General features: G+C 43.1%; 1 protein-coding gene across 2 annotated transcripts in view; it reads left to right on the top strand.

The window, feature by feature from the left end:
• Nucleotides 1-26,427, top strand: part of LOC140735658 (MICAL-like protein 2) — a 118,177-nt gene that overhangs the window by 79,434 nt on the left and 12,316 nt on the right. For both annotated transcript variants that reach the window (XM_073060969.1, XM_073060970.1), the window contains 2 exons: nucleotides 16,239-16,708; nucleotides 23,191-23,279. In XM_073060969.1, the coding sequence (XP_072917070.1) occupies nucleotides 16,239-16,708; nucleotides 23,191-23,279 (559 nt within the window). The remainder of the gene's footprint in view (nucleotides 1-16,238; nucleotides 16,709-23,190; nucleotides 23,280-26,427) is intronic.

The following is a 26,427-nucleotide window of genomic DNA, read 5'->3' as shown; positions in this document are numbered from 1 at the left end:
AATTGGATGTCCTTCGATCCTGAAGTCGTGCCCTCTTGTTCTAGACCCCCTACCATGGGAAATAACTGTGCCATAAATAATCTGTCCAGGCCTTTTAACATTTGGAACATTTCTATGAGATTCCCATTCTCATGAACACCAGGGAATACAGCCCAAGAGCTGCCAGACGTTCCTCATATGGTAACCCTTTCATTCCAGGAATCATTCTCGTGAATCTTCTCTGAACCCTCTCCAATGCCAGTATATCCTTACTAAAATAAGGAGCCCAAAACTGCACGCAGTACTCCAAGTGTGATCTCATGAGTGCCCTATAGAGCCTCAACATCACATCCCTTCTCTTATATTCTATACCTCTAGAAATGAATGCCAACATTGCATACACCTTCTTCACAACCGACTCAACCTGGAAGTTAACCATTAGGGCATCCTGCACAAGGATTCCCAAGTCCCTTTGTATCTCTGCAAGCTCTCTGTTTCCTCAACACTACCTGCTCCTCCACCTATCTTTGATTCATTGGCAAATTTAGTCACAAATCCATTAATCCCATAGTCTAATAATTCATTGACATACATCATAAAAAGCAGTGGTCCCAACACCGACTCCTGTGGAACTCCACTGGTAACCAACAGCCAGCCAGAATAGGATCCCTCTCTGTTTTCTGCTGACCAGCCAATGCTCCACCCTTGCTAGTAACTCCCCTGTAATTCTATGGGCTCTTATCTTGCTAAGCAGCCTCATGTGCAGCATCTTGTCAAGGGCCTTCTGAAAATCCAAGTATGCCACATCTACTGCATCTTCTTTGTCTACCCTGGTTGTAATTTCCTCAAAGGATTGAAGTATGTTTGTCAGACAGGATTTTCCTTTCAGGAAGCCATGCTGGCTTTGGCCTATCTTGTCATGTGCCTTCAGGTATTCCATAATCTCATCCCTAACACTCGACTCCAACAACTTCCCAACCACTGATGTCAGGCTAACAGGTCTATAGGTTCCTTTCTGCTGCCTGCCACCGTTTTTAAATAGCAGAGTTACATTTGCAATTTTCTAGTCACCCGGTACAATGCCAGAATCTAGCAATTCTTGAAAGATCATTGTTAATGTCTCCACAATCTCTCCAGTTACTTCCTTCAGAACCCAATGGTGCATTCCATCAGATCCAGGAAATTTATCCACCATTAAGCTTCCTGAGCACCTTCTCAGTCATAATTTTCACTGTACATACTTCACTTCCCTGACACTCTTGAATACACTGAAGATGTCTTCCACTGTGAAGACCGATGCAAAATATGCATTCAGTTCCTCTGCCATCTCTGCATCTCTCATTACAATATCTCCAGCATCATTTTCCATTGACTGTCATTTACCCTTTATATACTTAAAAAAGCATTTAGTATCTTCTTTGATGTTAGTCTCTAGCTTCCTCTCATAATTCATCTTTTCTTTCCCAATGACCTTCTTAGTTTCCTTTTGCAAGTTTTTAAAAACTTCCCAATCCTCTATCTTCCCACTAGCTTTGGATTCCTTGTATACCCTCTCTTTTGTTTTTATTTTGGCTCTGACTTTACTTGTCAGCCATGGTAGTGTCCTTCTTCCATTCGAAAATTTCTTCTTATTTGGAATATATCTGTCTTGCACTTCCCTCATTTTTTGCAGAAACTCCAGCCTTTGCTACTCTGCTGTCCTTCCTGCTAGTGTCCCCTTCCAGTCAACCTTGGCCAGTTCCCCTCTCATGCCATTGTAATTTCCTTTGTTCCACTGAAATACTGACACATTGGAATTTAGTTTCTCCTTCTCAAATTTCAAAGTAAACTCAATCATATTGGAATCACTGTTCCCTAAGGGTTCCTTAACCTTAAAGCTCTCTTATCGCCTCCAGATTATTGCACAACACCCAATGCAAATATATATATGTACTTACTGTAATTCAGTTTTTTCTGTATTTATCATATATTGTATTGTACTGCTGCAGTAAAGTTAACAAATTTCATTACATACGTTGGTGATATTAAATCTGATTCTGAGATACTAGTGTGGATAGAACATTGGCTGATTAGCAGGAGACGAAGAGTGGGAATAAAGGGAGCCTTTTCTGGCTGGCTGCTGGTGACTAGTGGTGTTCCACAGGGGTCTGTGTTGGGACCCATTCTTTTCACATTATATGTCAATGATTTGGATAACAGGATTGATGGTTTTGTTTCATAGTTTGCTGATGATACAAGGTAGGTGGAGGGGCAGGAGGTTTTGAGGAAGTAGAGAGACTACAGAAGGACAGACAGATTAAGAGAATGGTTAAACAGATGGAATAAGTGTTGGGAAGTATATGGCTCTGCACTTGGGTAGAAGAAACAAAAAGGTTGACTATTTTCTAAATGAAGATGAAATTCAAAAATCTGAAGTGCAAAGGGACGTGGTAGCCCTCCTGCAGGATTCCCCAAAGGTCAATTTGTAGGTTGAGTTGGTGGTGAGGAAGCAAATGCGATGTTCACTTTTATTTCTAGAGAACTAAAATATAAAAGCAAGAATGTACACTGGCAAGACCTCACTTGGAGTGTTGTGAGCAGTTTTGGGTCCCTTATCTAAGGAAGTTATGTGCTGACATTGGAGAGGGTTCAAAGGAAGTTAGTGAGAATGATTCTGGGAATGAAGAGCTTGTCATATTAAGATTTTTGTTGGCTCTGGGCCTGTACTTGCTGAAATTGAGCAGTAAGTAAGTGTGGGGGGATTTTATTGAAACTTATTGAATGTTGAAAGGCCTAGATAGAGTGAACATGGAGAGGATATTTCCTCTATTGGGTGAGTCTAGGACCCAAGAGCACAGCCTCAGAATAGAGGGAGGTCTATCTAGAACAGAGAAGAGGAGGAATTTATTTAGACAGAGTGGCAAATCTGTGGAAGTTGGCTGTGGAGGCAAGTCTTTGGGTATATTTAAGGCAGAGATTGATAGATTTTTGATTAGTCAGGGCATGAGGGGATATGTGGAGGAGGCAGGAGATTGGGGCTGAGAGGGAAATGGATTGGACATGCTAAAATGGTGAAGCAGAGTCGATGGGCCAAATTCTCCTATATCGTATGGTCTTGTGGAGCTTATTCCCACTACCTCCTGTGGCTTTGACGATTTTAAGGACACTCAATAAGAAAGAATAGTGAACAAAGAACACTATTGAATCAAAAGGCTGGAATTCTTTTTAGTCAAACACTCAAGAGAAAATTTCCATACTGATCTGAGAACACAGTAAGCCTTTGTGAATTCATTATTAGAAAAAAAATAGACTTGGTTTTCAAGTTTGCTTGGGTAATAAGTCACGGCACCAAGATTAATTTTTCAAGTTATTGAATGATAATGGAATGGCTCAAGAGGATAATGATATTGCTATGGCCTTTAATTGTGACTTTAATTGTTATGAGTTTAAGTTAATAAAGAAGCGTTTGTTTGGAACAGAAGAATGATCACAAGATTGTAAACATGTTCTGTGTTGAATCAATGCTTGTCGATTAACTTGATTTCAGAAACAAAGCAGTTTTAGGTTTGGATGGGAGATGCTACATCAAAAGTATGACTCAAAGTTAGATCACAGCTGATCTAATTGTATTTCTAAGTGTAACACTTTATTTTGCTTTCTGTTATTGTTTTCCCTTGAACTACTTCAAACTGTTGTGATGAAATTATCGATATGGATGCGGTACAGAGGTTTGTCACTGCGCTTTGGCACACATGACAATAATAAAAGAAAATATCAATTTTCCAGATCTGCAACTCAACCCCTTGTAACCTTTCACCCCATTTTATATTTAGAATCCTCTATTTTTGCCTTAAAAATATTGAAAGACTTTGCCCCTTGAAGAAGAGCATTCTAAGGACTAACAGCCAGCTGACAGAAACAAGAACACGAGGAAATCTGCAGATGCTGGAAATTCAAACAACACACACAAAATGCTAGTGGAACACAGCAGGCCAGGCAGCATCTATAAGGAGAAGCACTGTCGACGTTTCGGGCCGAGACCCTTCGTCAGAAACAAAAACAGTTCATTCTAACTGAAATGGCAACATTTACTTTTAGACCATGACTCCTTAGTTCTAGGTTTCCCCACAGAAGAAATATTATGGTTCCCCAGTGTACGCAGCTGAGAAATCATGGCAAGGGGGCAGGAGCTGTCTGCAAGTGTGCACAAGTTCTCCCAATATACAGTAGACCCCACAAAATGCAAAATAACATTCAGTCTTTAAAAATAATGGCAGGGTAGCATATAGTTCATTCGTGTTTCCTGCATTGATACGTCTTTAAGAGGGAAATTGGGATGTGCTGAACAATGTGCCTGTGGGTGGTCTTCGACTGTCATCGACTTCCAGCAAGTACCCTGAGAAACTGAACACAACTCATTATCACAGCACACACAAAATGCTGGAAGAACTCAGCAGGCCAGACAGCATCTATGGAAAAGAGTGAACAGTCAACGTTTCAGGCTGAGATCCTTCAGCAGGGCTGGAAAAGAAGGGGAGATGTCAGAGGAAGATGGTGGGGGAGGAAGGAAGAAGCACAGGTGGGAGGTGACAGGTGAGACTGAGAGAGGGGTGAAGTAAAGAGCTGGAGGTTGGTTGGTGAAAGAGATAAAGGGCTGGAGAAGGGGGAATCTGACAGGAGAGGACTGAAGACCATGGAAGAAAGGAAAGGGTGAGGGGCACCAGAGGGAGGCGATGGGCAGGTTAGGAGATAAGGTGAGAGAGGGAAACAGGAATGGTGAAGGGGAGGAGGGGAGGGGAAATTTACCGGAAGTTAGAGAAATTGATGTTCACACCATTAGGTTGGAGGTGTTGCTCTTCTAGCTTAAGTGTGGCTTCATCATGGCGATAGAAGAGGCCATGGACTGACATGCTGGAATGGGAATGGAAATTAGAATTAAATGTATGGCCACCAGGAAATCCCACTTTTTGTGGTGGACGGAGTGTAGGTGCTTGTCAAAATGTTCTCCCAATTTATATTGGGTCTCACTGATCTACAGGAGGCCACAGTGGGAGTGTCAGATGCAGTAGATGAACCGAACAGATTCATTAGTGTAGTGTCGCCTCTCCTAGACGGACTGTTTGTGGCCCTGAGGTAAGGGAGGAGGTGTAGAGGCAGGTATGGCATGTGTCCCGCATACAAGGATAAGTATCAGGTGGGACATCAGTCAGGAGGGATTTTTGAGTCATGTAGAGAGTGTTCCCTGCGGAAAGCAGGAAGTGAGGGAGGTTCAAGGGAAAGATGTGCTTGGTGGTGCAACCCTGTTGGAAATGGTGGAAGTAATGGAGAATTATGTGTTGGAAGCGGAGGCTAGTGGGTTTGGTAGGTGAGGACAACAGGAAACCTATCTGTTGTATATCACAAAGATTATGGCCATCAAGATTTAAGGGAATGATCTGCAGATGGATTTGTTTTCTTTTCTAACACTAGCAAAGTACACCGATTCCCGTCTTTATCCCAAGGATTTGTAAAACAGCCCTTCTGTCTTCCAGTTATTGAATACTGAATCTGATCCTTATAAAAAGATAATGCCACCTGTTGGATGGAGGTTTTGACTGATACATAGTATAGTGTTAAGTGATTGAATCCTAGAACAGTGCAGGACAGAAGGAAGTGATTTGAATCTTTTTAAAAGATCTGCTCAGGTAGTCCCATACGTGAAGGGAAGATAAGGGTGAACTGGTAGATATGATGTATTTGGATTTCAGAGATTTTTGATTAGGTGCTACATGAACAAAATTAGACAGCACGAGAGGTTTTGGTGGGAATGGAGTGTTAGTTATTTGATAGAAAACAGAGGCTCTGATCAGGGGTTTGACGTGGGGAATGGGACAATATGCTTTCTGTATTAGTGATTTGAATGAAGGAGTCATGCACCTGATTCATCTTAGGCATTCCCATGAGTTTGCCTCCATTCTGGCTGTGTAGATCATGTGGTGACTGATGATTTGATGGTCAGAACTACAGGCTCTTCCACAGATTGGGCAGCAGGTGGCTGATAGGATGGTCATGTGGATACTTTGCATGCTCCTGCTGCCATTTGCATTGGGCTAATTGATAAATGGTTCTCGGTGTTATTCTAAATGCTCCTTCTCCACTCAAGCAGTCATAGGTCTGAGATTTCCAGGAATTGGTGGGCATGGCTGCATTTTATCAAGGAGGTTTCAAGCATCTTCTTGAATCTTTTCCTCTGCCTGTTAAGATCTTCCCATGCCAGAGTTGGCTGTCAGCTGACTTGAAGATTGGCTGCCATAGGTGTTGGCACAGACAGAGTGACTGGCGCACAAAGGAGCTGGAGAAACAGCAGGTCAGGCAGCCTCTGTGGTGGGAAATGAACAGTCACGTTCCAGGTTGAGAGTGATTGATGTTTTTTTTTGACCAATAAGAATGCTTAGTGGCTGTCAGCTGACCTGGAGTTGGACAGACACAGGCATAGCTTCAGCCAGAGTGATTGAAAGAAGGGATGAGGGTTTCCTGCCCACTGACCTGATAACAGTGTTGTTGTCTTTGGAGTGATTGGTGGTTATTTGACCATTGGGAATGCTAGGTTGCTGTCAGCTGCTGATACAGAATTGGACAGCTGTGTAGTTTGAGATAAGGATGCAAAGGCTTTAAGGCAATATAGATAGATAGTGAATGGGAGAGAGAATTTAATGTGGGAGTGGTACAGAAGTAAAAGGGCAAAGTATTTTTAAATGGTGAGAGATGACTGGTGTTGATGTATAGAGGGACCTAACTGTTCTTGTACATGAATCACTGGAAGTGAATTACTGAAAGCAATTAGGAAGGTTATGTTGGTCTTTATTGTAAGAGAATTTGAGTATAAAGGCAAGGATGGCATCTCCATTACACAGGACCCAGGTGTGACTGCCTGTGGAAGGCAGTATATTGGTCCGCACTCCTGATCTGCGACAGAGGAAGTGCAATGAAAATTCACCAAGTTGGCTTATTCAATGCATTTGGCAAATGAGGAGAGATTAAGCAGATTGGGCAAGAATTTAGGCGATCTGATTGGAAGATACAAAATCCTGACGAGGTTTGAGAGGATGGAGGTGCCAATCTTTGGAATTCTCTGTGCAAGAGGTCACTGGAGACTCAGTCACTTAGTATATTTAAGAAAGTGTGACTGATTTTGAATATTCAGAGAACCAAGTGAATTGGAGTTAGTGCAATATTATGGAATTGAGCTGAAAGGTCATTCATACTATCTTTGAATAGTAATGTGGGCAGAAGGGATGAATGGTCTAGAGCTACTGTATGTCTATCACTTACTTTCTTATTTCCCTAAATAATATTGATAAATAAGTTTGTCGTTGCCCCATTACCGATGTACAGTGACAAACTTTGCAAGACATTTACATAGATCATTTCATCAAGTTAGTACAATGAAGTAACACAGGGGAAAACTAATAACAGAATGGAGAATATAGAGTTCCTGTACAAAGCAGACAGGCAAGACAGCTGACCTTAATGCACAAGAGTCCGAACAACAGTGGGACTGTCCTTGAGTTGGTGGTACATGCTTTCTGTTGAAGTCAAGTTAAAGTTTATTGTCATTCAGCTGTATACAATGTATACACTCAGATCCCGCTTAACGCTGAGGATGTATTCCTCGGAGGTGGAGCACTATGTAAATCAGCACTCTGTGGGGGCAATATAGCACTACATAAATGGGCATGTGTTCTTGATTAAAAAATCAAATCTGTGATATATATCATTTTATGTATCCTCAGTAATTTGTGGAGTAACAACCACACAAATAGGCCGAACCTGTACATCAGCAGAGCAGCAACACATCGCAGCAGCAGCGGAGGGAAGCGGGCTGTGGTTACACTTTAGGGGAGGGACCAGCCTGTGGGTCTTCCTCTAACTTTGGGCTCTTCTTCACATAGGCATCGAGATTTGACTGCCTTTTCTTAAATTTCCCCTCATGAAGCAGTTCTCGGTGGCAGGAAATCATGTCGAGAACGCCTCTCTTTGCCTTATTGCTTCGCTCCCATTCAGAGTCATAATCGATGAACTGGTCCATGATTTGTGTGATTGTGGTGATGCCGTGCTGAGGAATTTTGTGGTGAGGTTTCTTGCTGGTGTTTCCTCTTCTCCAGCCGTATCCTCAGATTCACCCAGGATGCGTTGTTCTGCAAATTTTTGAAGCTCTTCATTGCTAAGGCTCTCACCATGAGAATGCAGTAACTCTTCAACATTGCCACCATGAACATCTTTGCATATCACTTGCAGTTTAACATCCATGCCGATGTTTTTCCTAGACATCTTACATGTACAACCCTCGCTGGAAGTTGCAGGCCATTTTCCAGACATTATGGGTGAAAAAATGGAATAAATTGGTGAGGGACCAAGAATGTTTACATTGGTGGTGGAGGCAGAGTGTGAACTAACATATGATTGGCTGTGAGTGACTCAGAGCATATGTAACGCACTCTCATTGGCTGATTGAATGCTTACAGTAATAGGGGCCACTCAAGAAACTTTAAGTGTTGCTTAGAATGAATTTTTGTCATTTTTAATAATTTCAATGAAGAACTGAATAACTGCTTTGTAATGAATCAGTGCTACTTGGGGTAGTGTTATGCGGGGTCTGAGCGTACAGCCAAACGAAACAAAGTTCCTCTAGACCAAGGTGCACAACCCAGTACATATATCTCAAACACAACACATAAAGTAATATCACCACAAATAATAAATTGTATTTCAGAAGACTGACATTTAGCATAAGGTGTATTTATGACACAAGTTAAAAAGTAAACAGTATTACACTTCATAAGTGATGAGACCTGGGTGGTGGCAGGTAGTTCAGTAGTCTCCTGGCCTGGGGGAAGAAGCTGTTTCCCATCCTAGCAGTCCTTGTCCTAATGCCATGGAATCTATCGCCTGGTAATAGGAGGCCAAAGAGATTGTAGGGTGGATAGGAGTTACCCTTGACAATGCTAAGGGCTCTGTATACTCAGTGCTCCTGTCAAATATCTTGGATGGGTGGAAGAGAGACCCCAATGATCCTCTCAGCAGTTCTCGGAATCCTTTGTGGGGTTTTGTGGTCAGATGTCTTGCAATTCTTGTACCAGACAGTGATGCAGCTGGTTAGAACACTTTCAATGTCATTCCTGTAAAAATTGGTTAGAATGAGTGGGGGGGGGGGGAGGTCCTCACTTGCCTCAGTCCCCTCAGGAAATGGAGACGCTGTTGTGCTTTCTTGGCTAAAGAGGTGAGCAGGTGCATCACCATCCAAAATGGGAGATTCTGGTTTTGTATCTTTTGCCCGATGGGAGGAGGGAGAAGAGAGAATGTCCAGGGTGAGTGTGGTCTTCGATTATGTTGGTTGTTTTACCAAAACAGCGAGAAGTGTAGATAGAGTCCACGGAGGGAAGATTGGTTTTCTTGTTGTGTTGAGCTGTGTTCACAACTCGCTGTAGTTTCTTGCAGAGTAGTTACCATACCAAGCCGTTGTGCACCCAGATAGGATGCTTTGTATGGTGCATCAGTAATAATTGGTGAGGGTCAAAAGGGACATACCAAATTTCTTTAGCCACTGAGGAAGTAGAGGGACTGGTGAACTTTATTCACCATTGAGTCTAGGTGGTTTGACCAGTAAAGGCTATTGATAATGTTCACTCATAGGAATAGGAACTTCTCAATCTGATCATTGTTAACATAAGCAGGAACGTGCGCACTGTCTCCCAGTGACCAGTTCTTTTGTTTTGCTGACATTGAGGGGCAGATAGTTGCTATGACACCATGGCACTGGGGTTTTATCTCCTCTGACTCATTGTTGTTTGAGATGAATCCCACCTCATCTGCAGACCTGTAGATGGAGTTAGAACAGAATCTGGCCACACAGTTCTGAGTAGCAGAGGCAGTAAACTGGGGGATGAGGGCAAAGTCTGGTAGGGCGCCAGTGTTGAGAAAAATTCGTGGAGATGTCGCTGCCTGTCCTTACTTATTGCAATTGGTTGGTTAGGAAGTCAAGGATACAGTTGCAAAAGGAGGTGTTGAGTCCCAGGTCTATTATCCAGATGCTCCAGAGATGAACTTTTGGACAGGGACCTGCCGTGGACCTGTTTGGCAGTGTTGTGACTGGCAATGAATGCCAGCAGAGAGACACGATACTGGTAGTGCAAAAGTCTTTATTCGGCACAAACAAGCCAACAGCCTTTAGAGTCAGTCTGGATAGAGGCTCTCTGACCCAATATTATATCACAGTTTTATATGTTAAAGAAGAACGATGACAACAGGACAATTTTTATAATTACAGGCATTCATAATGCTTCCTTTGCGTTGCACATAATTTTCAAACATCTAGATCTTCATACCAACACACCCAAAATGAGTGTTAATCACCGCTGTGTCTGACCTGCATTCATGCATATGCAGACATCTCAGGTAAATGAGATGTTTCCCAGTTTGCAATCAAGCCAAGTCTGTAGCTCCATGAAGAATATTATTCTGAGCTGCATTTTAAATTCAGTCTACAGTCCACTGAATTCTCCAGACAACTGGAAACTTCAGTGAGCTGAAGTTCCTCAGATGTTGGAGATGGTGTGCTATGGCCAGCTTCTCAAAGCACCACATAATGGTGGATGACAGAGCCACTGGCAGCAGTCATGAAAGCATGTTACCTGATCTTTGCCTTGATACTGGAATAATAGTGGTCTTCTTAAAGAAGGTGAGAACTTCAAGTTGATGTAGGAAGAAGTTACAAATATCTTCAAATACCCCTGGCAGCTGATCTAGGTTGCTGGATCTGATATTACCATCCATTCGTAAGACCATAAGACATAAGAGCAGAGTTAGGCCAGTCAATCCATCGAGTCTGCTCTGCCATTCCATCATGGCTGACTTATTATCCCTCTCAACCCCATTCTCCTGCCTTCTCCCTGTAATCTTTGACAACCTGACTAATCAAATACCCATCAACCTCCACTTTAAATTACTTGTCTTCCACAGCCATCTGTGAAAATGAATTCCATAGATTCACTGCCATCTGGCTAAAGAAATTCCTTTTCATCTGTGTTTTAAATGAATGTCCCTCTATTCTAAGGTTGTGTCCTCTGGTCTTAGACTCTCCCACTACAGGAAACATTCTTTCCACATCCATTCTATCCAGGCCTTTCAATATTTGATAGGTTTCAATGAGATCTTCTAAACTGTAGTGAATACAGGCCTAGAGTTATCAAACGTTCCTCATACATTAACCCTTTCATTCCTAGAATCATTCTCATAATCCTTCTCTGGACCTTCTCCAATGCCTGCACATCTTTTCTTAGACAAGGGGCCCAAAACTGCTCACAGTACTCCAAGTGCAGTGTGATCAATGCCTTATAAAACTTCAGCATTACATCCCAGCTTTTCAGATTCAGATTCAGTTTATTGTCATTTAAAAACCACAAATGCAATGCAGTTAAAAAATGAGACAACGTTCCTCCAGAATGATATCACAAAAACACATGACAAAACGGACTACACCAGAAAATCCACATAACGTTTGGCAATCCCCAATCCAGAGTCTGGAGAGGCTGCTGCGTTTTAATATCGCGCTACCATCTTAGCGCGTTCCCCGGAAAGGAGCTCCAAATCCACCAGACAAACAAGACCAAAAACTAAAGCTACAAGACCTGCACAAATCCACATATTTACAACATATAGTTACAACAGTGCAAACAATAGCATAATTGATTAAAAAAAAAGACCATGGGCACAGTAAAAATAGTCCAAAGATGTTAAAAGACTATAAGTTCGAAAGAAACCACCACACAGTTTCCACAAGTCCTCAGGGTCCCCGATAGACTCGCCATCCCACGCCGGCAGCAGAAGGGAATACCCCCGCTATGGACTTCCACGGCGCCGCCCAACTCAGCCTTGCAGACGCAGCACACAGTGAAAGCGACCTGACCGCAGCGGACTCCGAGTCCGTCGAACCTCCGAGCCTCCGACCATCCCCTCCGGCACAGCTTCTCCGAGCGCCATCCTCTGCCGAGCGTATTAAGATACCCCCGCCAACGGCCATTGGCAATACGACCCCGAGGACTGGGGGCCTGTTCTTCCCAGCAGAGACCCGGACCTCACAGCAGCAGCAGCAACGAAGAAGGTCTTCCTGGAGATTTCCCGATGTTCCTCCGTGCTCCCACATCCGTTTTTCATCCGATTATGATTGTGCACGGCACCCCACTTCACAAATAACAGATAATCAGCTCCGGAGTGGCCGCTGCAAGCTGCGTCACGCCGCCATCTTAGTTTCAAGATTGTGATCAATGCCTTATAAAACTTCAGCATTACATCCTAGCTTTTATACTCTAGACCTCTCAAAATGAATTCTAACATTGCATTTGCCTTCCTTACCACTGACTCAACCTGATAATTAACCTTTAGGGAATCTTGCATGAGGACCCTTTGCACCACAAATTTTTGAATTTTCTCTCCATTCAGAAAATAGACTACACTTTTATTTCTTCTACTAAAGCGTGTGACCATACACTTTACATCCTGACCATACATCCTGACGAAGGGTCTCGGCCCGAAACATCGACAGTGCTTCTCCCTATAGATGCTGCCTGGCCTGCTGTGTTCCATCAGCATTTTGTATGTGTTGTTGACCATACACTTCTTGGCATTGTATTCCATTTGCCACTTCTTTGACCACTCTCCTAATCTAAGTCCTTCTGCAGCCTCTCTGTTTTCTCAACACTACCTGTATCTCCAGTATCTTCATATTGTCCGCCAGCTTGGCCACAAAGTAATCAATTCTGTCATTAATATCGTTGACAGATAGCATAAAAAGCTGTCCCAACACAGGCCCCTATGGAACACCACTAGTCTCTGGCAGTCAACTAGAAAGGCTCCCTTTATTCCCACTCTTTGCCTCCAGCCATTCAGTGAATTTTCCATCCATGCTAGTATTTTTTTCTGTAATACCTTGACCTCTTATCTTGTTAAGAAGCCTCATTGTGGCACCTTGTCAAAGGCCTTGTCAGAATCCAAGTAAATGATATGCACTGATTCTCCTTTGTCCATTCTGTTTGTTACTGCCTCAAAGAATTCCAACGGATTTGTCAGGCAAGATTTCCCCTTGAGGAAACCATGCTGACTTTGGCCTATTTTATCATGTGCCTCCAAGGACCCTGAAATCACATCCTAAGTAATGGACTCAAACATCATCACTACTAATGCCTCCACAACCTCCTCAGCTACCACTTTCAGAATGCTGGAGTGTAGTCCATCTGGTCCAGGTGATTTATCTAATTTCAGACCTTTCAGCTTCCCAGGTACTTTCTACTTAGCAATAGTAACTGCAGTCACTTATGCCTGTTAACACTCTCACATTTTTGGCACACACTGCTGGTGTCTTCCATAATGAAGACTGACACAAAATACGTATTAAGTTCATCTGCCATTTCTTTGTCCCTCATTACTAGGTGTCATGGATCACTTTCCTGCAGTTTGATATCCACTTTCAGGCAGTGCATCCCAGTTCAGCTCACTTCACTCTAGAAATATGATTGATTTATGTAGGGTAATAAGGACCAGAAATGATCTGCTGGATCATTAGGTTAGTTGGCCACTCACCTATGTCACTGGCATAACTGACTTAATCAGTGGAATTTCCCTGCTGCTGTAACTCACCAGCTCGGGCAGTAGCCCGATGTGACCCACAGAATCAAGCAAGATTAACCTGATCTTTCTCAGCTGCGGTGCACTGGGGTAAGAGTAGCCCAGCCTCTGACAAGAGAAGTGCTGGACAGTAACTGGGTCAACTGGCACCATACTTTGCACACTGTCTGATTTGACGTCAATAAACAAGATAACAATTAAAGAGTAGCTTTATTTGTCAGATGTATGTCAAAACATACAGTGAAATGTGCCATTTGCATCAACAACCAACGCAGTCCGAGGATGTGCTGGGGGTGGGGGGAGTACAGCTCAAATGTGTCACCATAGAAAGCCCACAGTTTACTAACCCTAACCTGAACATCTTTGGGATGTGGGAGGAATCCGGAACACGCTGAGGAATCCCACGCGGTCACAGGGAGAATGTCCAAGCTCATAGACAGTGCAGGAATTGAATCATGATTGTGATCACTGGCACCGATAAGCATTATACTGACTGCTTCACTATCATTCTGCCCATTGAGGAACCATTTGCAAAGGAAAAACGTAGATGTTTGGGACTCCTGTTATCATTGTGGACTTCTGGAAGTCCCACAAAACCAGGGACTCCTAAATAAACAACCCTTTTCCATTTGGTCTACATCTTTCGGATGTATTAACCCAGGGATGAATGTGATGTGATGGATAATATCCCATAGGTGGATGTGGGGAGCAATATTTAGTGTTGCTTCCTCAGTCCTGCATACCATTCCCACATCTATGGACACATAGCTGTAGCTCTTGGATGGTAGTGACCACTCATCTACCCTGATTCAGATCCCTTGTAGTTACAAAACATACCCATTGTGTCAGAGCCCCATCCCCACCACTGAACTACTGACCATCATGGATCTACTGCATGATTGTCCCCACCCAACTATTGATCTACTCTCACCAATATACTACCAACCTTCAGCCTTGGGCATGAATCACTGTCCACTCACTGCAATCCCTCACTTCCTTTTGACCTCTGTTGTTGTCCTTAGTCTCACCTTCCCTGCTAAGCTGCAGCTACCACTCAAGTACAATCTCTAGCTCTCTCCAGTTGATCCTGTGCTAGTTCCCTGGCCCTGATCTCCACCCACACCCCTATGGTACCTTGTCACATCCTGCCATCTGGAGAACAGACAGGAAAAGTGCCCGTCACTGTGTGCAGTAGTATGTAAGGACCTAGGCCCCACACAGTACTGAAGTAAGCCTGTGTGAGCTTCCATCAATGCTCGCCTCCCAGCACCTCTTCCCTTTCAAACTGAGACCTTGAAGAGCAACTTGGCCAAGCATAACTCAGAGATCACCAGCAAGTTACAGAACAAGAGCAAAATGCCACGTACAAACAAAAAGCAGCAGTCAATTCTCGTCCAATTTCTACTGCTTCTGCACTGTGCTGGGTGTGCAGGCCTAGAGAGAGATGGAGTCCAAAGGGTTCTTGACTCCCAGTAAGCATTGCCCCATGAGTTATGGCTAATGTTTAACCTCAGCACGATTTCAACAGGGCCCAGGTAATCACTGCAGCTGAATAATTGCTAATTCTGAAAGGGTAATTCAATAGCATCTATTAAAATGGAGTTTTACTTTGAACTGATCTTCTGCCATCAAGTTGTAACATTTCCTGAGAGAGCCTTACTGATGTGCAAGCATTGACTCATTGATCCTAACTACTGAAACCATTGCAAAGAAAAGCTTCGCTCCCTTTGCAAACTGTAAAACCTTCCATACAAAGCTGCACTTTGGTCAATTACTTTGGTCTGTAAGTTTGAATGCATTATACTGTATAGATATATCATATTTGCTCTGGGCAAATCAGGAAATTCAACCCAACCTCACATTTCACCTGGGCTGCTCTGCCTGTAGTTTAGTTCACATAGAACTTTGCAGCCACTACTGATACACTGTTAAAGAGGTGACTGAGGCTCCTGACTTAAGAGAAGGGCATGGTACCTCCCTAGCACAGATCACCGGCTGAAATAGAAAAAGAGATCACAGACTCCCTGTAGATTCAGGGAATGTAATAATAGCCTGCCCCTGAGAACTCAAATGTTAATGTGAATCACAAGGCTCTCTGTAGGTGCAACATGAGGCAACATTTCTCATGATCAATGTCCAATATCTCCTTCAATATCCACTGTATATCACACTGACCACTTTGCCTAGAAGGTAGAGACTTCAGGCAAGGGCTATGTGTACTTTCTGTGCTTCTAACTGCTGTCTTTGTCTTAGTCAGCAATGCCAGCCAGAGGATCCTAATGTCATCCAATGTGAGAGGAATCTTCCACACTTCCCAGTTGGAAAGAATTATCTCCCAGGTCCCCAAGAAGTCCTGTATGGGGATTGGAAATGGACTCTTGCTAACTCCATGGAATTTATTGCATGTTTTCAGACACGATCCACAGTGGAATGAGGGGATTAAGTGGGGAAGGGGAGTCACAAGTGGGTGTTCAGATCCATATTGGCTGTAATTTGATTGAATGAGTGAGCAGGTGTGTAGGACTGCATGCACAATTCCTTCTTTTAATCCCTGTAACTAAGGGCACTGGATGTGGAATGAACATAACCACGATTGAAAATGGAATGTTTTCTGCTTTTAGTCCCTCAGATGTCAAGCAAATTCACAGTTCACCTGTAGACCGGAATATAAAGAAGCCAGCAGAATTTGGCAATGTACCGAGCACTGCCGGCGCACAGAAAACAACACCAAGTGCGAGTGCAACTCGGGGGAACACTAGCACACCTGCTGGACACACTGTAGAGGTGACCTTCTCTCTCCAAGTTCCAGGTAATGTCTCAAATTCCATATCACCTGCCTCTCCCAACAAGCAGTCAAGTCCAGAGACTGTGCCCTCTCAGAAGAAAGTACTCAAACCAGACCCACAGCTATTGTCCAGGATCGGGGATGCCTTCCAGTCTCCAACCACTGCTGACAAGCACGTCGTCACGGTGACTCCCTCTAAGAACGAAGGAAGTGGCTCTCATACTCCAGCGATCATCTATCAACCACCTTTGGATAAGGTAACAGAGGAACCTCCACACAAGCAAGGCAAATCAAGTATGGCTGCAGGTCAGTACATCCTTGCAAATCATTCCACTGCCAATAACATACCTCTTCATTCTCCCAGTTATAAGCTCCTTCTATTTTGCAATAACTAATGATAGAAACTTGGTCTGATAACAAAATAGAATGTTCATGAAAACTTACATACTTCTGGAAATTTCTAAATTTTTGATACATTTGATGTTCAGTAAGAGAATCATTAACAAATCTAATTTTCATAATTGAACCTTTCAGTGAATGCAGTTCAAATTTCATAGATGTCTGGTGTTTATATTGTAATTAAGAGATCATAATTGGGCTACATATTTAACTTAAAGCAATGTTCTTCTACTGGATTATAGGAGAATTAGCAGGGCCTGATTGCTTTTGTGTTATGACTATTGTTAAATGCAAATCAAGTTGAACGTTTGGTTTCCAAGGAAACCTCAGCATCAGCAAAATACGTAGGCTGTCACAGTAACATGCATTTATATAATGCCCTCAGTATGGTGAAGCTTCCCAAGATCGGAGCTTTTCTCAAGTGGATTTGCTAATAATCCATCAATAGAGCCTGATAGGACAGCTGAGTAAGGCCCGGGTCAAAGAGGTGGGGGTAGTACATTGTTTAAGTTATTGGATGAGCTGAGAGTCAATCTCCAGATGTGAATGTAACTCCATCGTGGCAGCTGGAGAATTTAAATTCAATTAATTAAATTAATCTGGATTGACATCAAACTCTGAAATTGAATCACAAAGATCCTGGGTTATTGTATAAAAATTTAGCTGATTAATATTGTAGGAATGAAATCTGCCATCTTCATCTGGTCTGGGCCTAAATGTGACTCCAGACCTGCCAGTGATACTGACTCCGAACTGCCTATTGAGATCTAGGCCACTCAAAGATAACCAATAAATGCAAGCATTTTTGGATACGTCTATATCCTGTGAACAGGCAAATATTAAATAAAGTCAGAAAAAATGTAAGAAATTAGGAGCAGCCTCACTATGCAACGTGATTGTGGTTGTTCTACCCCAGGCCTCTTCTCTTCCGTGCTGGTTCTCCATAGCCTTCAATTTTCTGATCTTTCAGAAATATAATTACTTACTCTTTAAATAAACACAAGTGATTCTGCCGACACTGGAAATCCAGAGTCTAGGTAGCTGTGAGAGTCTGTAAGAAAAAAGAAAAAAACCCAATACCTTATCTCCTGCCTAGGTAGCCTCCTACCTGCCGGCATGAACATTCAACTCACAGACCTCTGTTGATACCCCTGCCCCCCCCTTACCCCATCCCTATCTATAATTTTAATCTGGTTCTCTTTCTCTCTCTTTTTCCGCCCTCACTATAATCTCCCCCCAGCCCTGCCTTTCTTTCTCTTTTATTTCCCATAATTCTCCACCTTCCCCCTAGCCCATTTCCCTTCAGCCTATCACTTCCCAGCTGTCTACTTCATCCCACCCCCCACTTCTTATCCCCCCTCGACCATCCCATGTTACTTCACTCCTGATGAAGGGTTTCCACCTGAAACGTCGTCACTACCTCCTCCCATAGATGCTGTCTGGCCTGCTGAGTTCTGCCAGCATTTTGTGTTTTTAATATACACAAGATGCTGGAGGACCTTAGCAGGTCAGACAGCATCTATCATGAGAAATACAGAGCTGACCCTTCCCTGAAATAAAGAGTCGACATTAAATGCCCTCAGTCTTCCAGTCACAAATTTCTGTGGATTACCGCCTTCTGTGTGAAAAGATTCCTATGTACCTCAGCTTTAAATGACTGGCCCCTTATCTTGTGACACCATCTCCTTATTCAAGGCACTCCCACATGTGAAAGCATCTCGATATCAACTCTGTTGTGCCCCCTCTAAAATCTTTTATATATCATGAAGTTCACCACTTATTCTTCAAAGAATATAGATCTAATTACTTCAGCCACCAGTAACAAAACAATCCTCTCTTCCCAGAAATTAGCCAAAGGGAGTGAATCCCTTTTTGACTACCTTCAATGTCAATATGGGATGTATTAAATAACAAAACCAAAACTGTGAAAAGTAATTCAAATCTAACCTCACCTGTACAATTGTACCAATACTTTCCAATGTCTGAACTTCATTCAGTAAAGGCTGATACACTACAAACAACACATACAAAATCCTGCAGGAACTCAGCAGGCCAGGCAGCATCTGTAGAAAAGCGTGATCAGTTGACGTTTCAAGCCGAGACCCTTCAGCAGGATCTGCTTTCTTAATATTTCTGCAACCTCTTGTGATACATATCTGAGAACTGATATATCCCTCTAAATCTCACTCACTTACAGTCACTCTCCATATAGATCATAATCTGCCTTTTACTCCACATAGAAAGTGCATGGTCTCACATACTGTATTATAATGCATTTGCAATATTTTCACCTGCTTAATCAACCTATCAGCTTCAGAGTCCAAATATAGTTATCACAACAATCTCTCCCTCATAGGTTCGTGTCATCAGCAAACTTAGACACCTTACATCCTGACCCTCCTCCAAATCATCAACATTGTTGGTAAATAACTGGGGCTAGGAACTGATCTTTGGTGCACTCCACTGGTTATACCCCTCCTGTCTGCAATAGACCCACTTACACTGACACCCCACCTTCTGTGTAATAGCTAGTTTTCATTAATATTGACACACTTTCCCTTACAGCACAAACTCTTAGCTTCCGCACCAGGAGAGATAGATAGATAGATAGATAGATACTTTATTCATCCCCACGGGGAAATTCAACTTTTTTTCCAATGTCCCATACACTTGTTGTAGCAAAACTAATTACATACAATACTTAACTCAGTAAAAAATATGATATGCATCTAAATCACTATCTCAAAAAGCATTAATAATAGCTTTTAAAAAGTTCTTAAGTCCTGGCGGCCCAACACGCCACCACAAAGAAGAGGGCGCTCTCCACAACTGACCTATAGAGTTGTTATCAAAGAGTCAGAGATGCATAGGACAGAGTCCCACAGCTTAGGGCTAAGGTGGCTGGAGACAGAACCTTATTAGAAGCAGAACCCAATTGATGCAGAGCTCCACTGACCATCAAGCCCCCATGTTGTTGTGAGGGAATTCTGAGAAGTGCCGGAGGTTTGCTGTGGGGGGAAGATCTCAAAGTGTTGGGAGGTTGAAGGAGATGACAGAAATATGAATGACCAACACTAATTAAGAGTTTGAAAATGACTTTGATAATCTTGAAAATCAACACAGCCTTAACTTTTTTAAAACCAGGACCAATGTTGGAAGTGAGAAAGTGTAAGTTGAAAGGATATGTGCGAGTCAAGTTTTTGCAGAGTGGTGGGTGTCTGGGATGCACTGCCAGTGGTGGTAGAGGAGGAAAATCATGCAGGTCTTAAGACACTTGTACCGTGGGAATAAGTTTCTATTTATCTACACCTCAAGTAATTTTTGCACACCTTGTTTTCCCCAAGGAAAACAAATCCAGTCCATCCAGTCTCTCCACATAACTGAAGTATTCGATTCCAGACAACATCCTAGGGAATCCCCTCTGCATTCTCTCCAGTCCAATCACATCCTTCCTTTAATATGATGACCAGAACTGGCCAGTATTCCAGCTGGAGCCTGACTAATGTATTATAAATTTATATCAAGACCTCCTTGATCTTATACTCTATTATATCTAACGAAGACAAGCATCCTGTTTGCTTTTCGTCACCACCTTGTCTATCTGTGCTGCCATCTTCAGGAATCTCAGACTAATACACCTAGCTCACTTTCCTTGCTACTCCATTGGGCTATATGTTCACGGTACAGATCCTACCCTTATTAGTCCTCCCACAATTCACAATGTAATCTACCAGCTTACCAGCTCAATATCATTCTGGGGCCTCCTTGCTATCAGCAACAACACCACCACTTTTCACGACACATGCACGCTTACCAATAATGCCTTCTACATTCACATCAAACTCATTGATATGTGCGATATACAGGAAGAGCCCTGGCACATGAGAAAATTGAGAAGTCATTCCACAAACCCCTCCGGCCAATGACGTACTTTCATTATAGTAACAGGAATCCCCATTTTCTCCCAGCTCCAGTCCCTGGACGGTGCTGTGGTGAATGATTGACTAATGAGCCAGATATTGAGGAATGTGGAGGCAGAGGCTAAACCAGCACAGCTCACCCAACCCAAACCTCTGCCACGTGAGGCAGCAGCACAGTTATCCACTGGACGAGACTGTTTATAATGGGAGTCCTTCACATAGACTGCTGCTAAGCTGGCTTGCAGTTAACTTGGACCTCCACGGGTCTTGCATAGGTGCTTACCATCAACTCTGAATTCCCACCCACCCAAGTGACTGAATCACAATCCAGTTTATGTGAGGGATAGATGTTGGGAAGAACACAAGGGAGGAGTCTCCAGCTTTTCAAAGCAATCATCCTTTCACTCACCTGAGAGGGCAGCTGGGCCTCATTCTTCCATCCTGTTTGTAAGATCACACCTCTGACAGTGCAGCACTCCCAGTGCACTGCACTGATACTGTAGGACAGTTTAGTGTCGTGAAAGCCCAGAGAAGTAGTCAGTGAGATTAATTACTTGTAACTGGTGATGTTGATCACTGGTTAGCAGTTCTTGATTTACTTTATCTCTTTCCTTAACCTCCTTCAAACTTTGGTGAACATCACCCTCTCATCAATAGTTTGGTGCAGGGTTGGGCTTCAAATGTCTGCAGTCTGTAGGGGGAAAGGAGAGAACCTAGAGAACTCCACAGTTCAGGGAAGGAAATCAGTGTTTGTCGACCTACACAGTTTTGTCCCTGAGCTACTGGGAAGGCTCACAGAGTAATGTGCTGCCAGTGTTCCTGTACTCAATGAGATCATGACTGACCCTGATGCTGTGAAATGTGGGTCCGAGCTGTAGGAAAAGTTCAGGAGATTAGACTGTGACAATGAAGTGAGAATGTTTATACAGTATTATATTCAGATGACCTGCAGCAGAATTGGCCAGTTCTGATACAGAGGAACTGAGCTGCCTGAAGACTTTGAATTCTATATTGGGTATCAAAGGCTGCCATGAAGATCAAGCATTGTTCCTCAGGCCCTCATTATAACAGTGTTGGAAGCCACAGGCAGGTAGATCAGTATGGGAATGGGAAGGAGATTAAAGGGGGCAGGTACAGGAAACTTGGGGTAGTTCCTGTGGGATGAATACAAGTGAAGTACAAAGTAGTCACACAATCAGTGCTTGGTTTCCCCGATACAGGATGGCTCAGTTATCTAGTGGTTAGAGGAGCTATCTCAAAGTCGGAAGTACCCTGGTTCAATCCTGGCCTTTGGTTCTGTCTGTGTGGAGCTTATACTTTCTCCTTGTGACTGGGTGGACTTTCAGGGGTGCTGTAGTTTCTTCTCACACCAGTTGTACAGTTATATAGAGGCACTAGATAACTTGTAGCAGAGGTTGCTGTTGGAAGAATTGGGAGAATCGCTGGACAGGTGAAAGAGGTCAGGGGTAAGTGGGGATATGGGACTGAGGAGGTCAGGAGTAAGTGGGGAAATGGGACTGAGGAGGTCAGGGGTAAGTAGGGATATGGGACTGAGCAGTTTGCTGCGAGATGGGGTTGCTTTGACTCAATGGGCTGAATATGTTGTATGGAATTATGAGAAGAGTGAGGATAAAATGATAGAAGATAAAATTCTGAGGGGTTTCACAAGCTGGACATGGAGATAATGTTTACCCTTGTGGGAGAATCTAGAACTAGGAATCTTCATTTAAGAGAACAAGTAGGTAGTTTTTTTGCTTGTATTGTTGACCAACTGCCCTGAAATAGTTGGATTCATAAGAACATAAGAAATAGTTAGTTAGTAGAGCCGTTGCCTCGCAGTGTCAGACAGCTGTGCTCAGTCTTGACCTTGGTGCAGTCTGCGTGGCGTTTCCATGTTCTCCCTGCGACTGCGTGGGTTTCCTCCGGGTGTCCCGGTTCCCTCCCACATCCCAAACGCATGCTGGTTTGGCAGCTTAACCGGACACTGTAAATTTCCATGGAGAGAATAAACGGTGTGGCTGTAAGTTTACTGTCAATGGGTGCTTGATGGTTTGTGTGAACTCAGTGTGATAAGGGGTCTCGGATTCTATGAAATGGAAGTAGGAGAAGTCCTCATGGCCCTCCGTGCCTTTTCAACCATTTAATAAGCATTCATCTCAAGCCACCTTCCTGCATGAACTGCATAGTCCTTCAGTTCTTCAGTATCCAGACATATATTGATCTTGCACTGAGGAGACTCTGTTGCAATTCAATCTCATGGGTAGAGGAGACTGAGTTCTTCATGAACAAATACTTTTCATGTTCAGCATGAAGAAATCTTTTCTCATGTCAGTGCTGAATGGCTGACTCTTACTTTCAGGCTGACCCCTGCTTGTAGACACCCCAGACAGGGGAAACAACCCCCATGCATTTGTGAAGTCCCCTATGAATTCTGTATGTTTTGTAATCTATATGTTCCTTTCTTTACAGCAAGAGAAGAATTTTTTAAAGATGTTTACATAGGTGGCAATGACAAGGAGAGCAATAATCTGGCAAAACCTGCTGAATCATCACAAGAGGTGAGCACTGGAGAAAAAGGAAGGAAAACCCATTACATGTTAATGACAAAGATATAGAGAATAACGGTAAACTGAGGGTGCACGTGATGCCAGCAGAGAATTTGATTAATCTCCTCTGCACATCCACTGATAAAGTGGCCGCTGAGTGAATGTTCATGGTCTCCTTCCTATCCCTTCGAGGATCGACACACTGTGCGGTCAGAGATGCTCTTCTGCATGCCACTGTTGTAACACGTGGTTATCTGAGTTACTGTCACCTTCCTGTCAGCTTGAACCAGTCTGGCCATTCTCCTCTGACTCTCTCATTATCAAGATGTTTCACCCACAGAACTGCTGCTTATTGAATTTTTTTATTTGCTTTTCACACCGTTCTCTGTAGACCAGAGATTGTTGTGTGTGAAAATCCCAGGAGACCAGCAGTGTCTGAGATACTCTAACTACCTCGTCTGGCACCAACAATCCTTCCACAGTCAAAGTCACTTAGATCACATTTCGTTCCCATTCTGATGTTTGGTCTGAACAGCTAAACCTCTTGACCATGTCTGCATGTTTTTGTACATTGAGCTGCTGCCACATGATTGGCCAAATAGATATTTGTATTAACAAGCAGGTGTACAGGTATACCTAATAAAGTAGCAAACAAGTGTATATTTGTGCTGAACGTTCCGTTCTGTTACAGAACAGGCTGTTTGCATGTTGTGTGTGTGTGTGTGTGTGTGTGTGTGTGTGTGTGTGTGTGTGTGTGTGTGTGTGTGTGTGTGTGTGTGTGTGTGTGTGTGTGTGTGTGTGTGTGTGTGTGTGTGTGTGTGTGTGTGTGTGTGTGTGTGTGTGTGTGTGTGTGTGTGTGTGTGTGTAACTTTTCTGTGGATGTGTGCTATGAAAGTAGATGTGTGTGTGGATAGGTATGTGCAGGACTGTGTGTCGTTCTGTGTCTGTGTAGGTCCGTGCATGGATTTGTGTGAAATTTTGCATGTGTACATGTGCATTTTTATGTGTGTCTGTATGGGGTTGTGTGTGTGTGGTAATGTGTTGTGTGCTTGTGAGAATGTGTCAATGTATGGGTTAGTTTCAGGGTGAGTTAGATATCGTGGGTTTGAGGACACTATTGAAACTTCTCCATCTATAGCTGTTGTTCTATAACAGTGTTTCTCCATTTGCACTGTGGCATGATGGAGATCTAGAATTTAGAATTTTTAAAATCTTACATCCATCCCACAACATAAGTGAATAAATATCTTTGCATTATGAATCCATCACAATGTATAGACATGTGAATTTATAGGTCTAATGGCTTGTAGGAAGAAGTTGTTCCGTAGCCTGTTGGTCTTGGCTATAATGCCGTGGTACTATTTGCCAGGCGGAAGCAAGCTGAAACAGTTTTTGTTTGGGGTGACTGGTGTCCATGATGATATTCCAGGCCTTCTTTCTGCACCTGCTGCTGTAAATGTCCTCAATGGAGGGAAGTTCACATCCACAGATGTGCTGGTAGCCAGGGTTGGTGCAGTTCCCATACCAGGCAGTGGTACAGCTGAATACTGGTGTGGAGTCCCTCCAGCCAACGAGCCACTAGACTTGGTATTCCTAGGTGTGTTGAGCATCAACCAGGCCAGGCTCTGCTGCCGGGTACGGTGCACACCAGAGTGACAAAGCAGTGGCAGTGACCAAGGTAGCAGTAGGTTGAGGGATAAGCACCTATTGGAGGAAGCCCCTCTTCTCTTTGAAGTAGCACCATAGGGCTTTTTGTTAGGAGGAAGTGGTGCAGTGGTTAAATTACCAGGTAGATAATTCCAAGACCTGGACTGTCAACTAGAGTCCTGAGTTCAAATCCTACTGGAACTTAAAATCATTTGATAATCTTGAATTTAGGAAAATAATTTCTTATTAACACCAACCACGAATCTACTGTGCTGTTCAAAGTGGGAAATCTGCCTTTCCTTCCCTCTCTGGGCTGTGTGTGACTCCTGATCCATCGATAAGATTGACCTCTCTGAAGCAACTAAGGAAAGTCAAGGGCATTTGGGAATGGGCCATAAATGTTGACCCTGTCAGTGACCCTTACACTCCAACACAATCTTGAGGGACTTTGCTTAACATCCCATTCAAAGCACAGCAGTGCGGACAATACTGCATTCCCTGGGGGCAATCTGGAAGGCGCAGGATAGATACACCCCAAAGGTGAAGTTTTCAGAAGGAAGATGGGGCAACGGTAGCTGGAAAAAGAAGTCAAAGAAAAAGCATTTAATATAACAAAAAATACTGAGAAGTTAGAGAACTGGGAAGTTTTAAAAAACAGCAGAAGACAACTAAAAAACCATAAGGAGGGGAAAGATGAAATATGAAGGTAAGCTACCCAATAATAACAAAGAGGATACCAAAAGTTTTTCATATACATATATATATATATATATATATATATATATATATATATATATATAGATAAAGAATAAAAGGGAGGCAAGAGCGGATATTGGACTACTGGAGAGGTAGTAATGAGAGGGTAAAGAAATGGTGGATGAACTTAGTAAGTTTTTTGTATCAGTCTTCATTGTGGAAGACACGAGCAGTGTGCCAGAAGTTTGAGAGTGTCGGGGGCAGAAGTGAGTGTGCTCGCTATTGTTAAGGAGAAGTTGAATCAGTATCAGAAACAGAATCAGGTCTCATATCACTGGCATATGTTGTGAAATTTGTTGTTTTGCAGCAACAGTACATTACAATACTTAGTAATAAAAACCATAAATTACAATAAGTGTACTGAGGTAGTGATCATGGGTTCTTTGGCCATTCAGAAATCTGATGATGGAGGAGAAGAGCCTGTTCCTGAAATGTGTGCGTGTGCCTTCAGGATCCTGTACCTCCTCCATTAACAAATCTTCTCAAACTCCCAGTGAGATATAGCCACTGCATCAGTATGTTGAGCCTTGGATAGATCCTCAGGGATATTGACACCTAGGAACTTGAAGCTGCTCATTCTTTCCGCTTCTGATACCTTAATAAGGACTGGTGTGTGTTCTTCAAATTACCCTGGTGCTTGGGAGGCTGAAAGGTCTGAATTAGGTAGTCACATGGACCAGACCACTAAAGGAGGTGGCTGAAAAGATTGTGGAGGCATTAGCAATGACCTTTCAAGAATTACTAGATTCTTGTATGG

Source organism: Hemitrygon akajei, chromosome 11 (assembly GCF_048418815.1).
Source record: "Hemitrygon akajei chromosome 11, sHemAka1.3, whole genome shotgun sequence".
Lineage (NCBI taxonomy): Eukaryota > Metazoa > Chordata > Chondrichthyes > Myliobatiformes > Dasyatidae > Hemitrygon > Hemitrygon akajei.
This window is presented reverse-complemented; position numbering and strand designations above follow the sequence as displayed.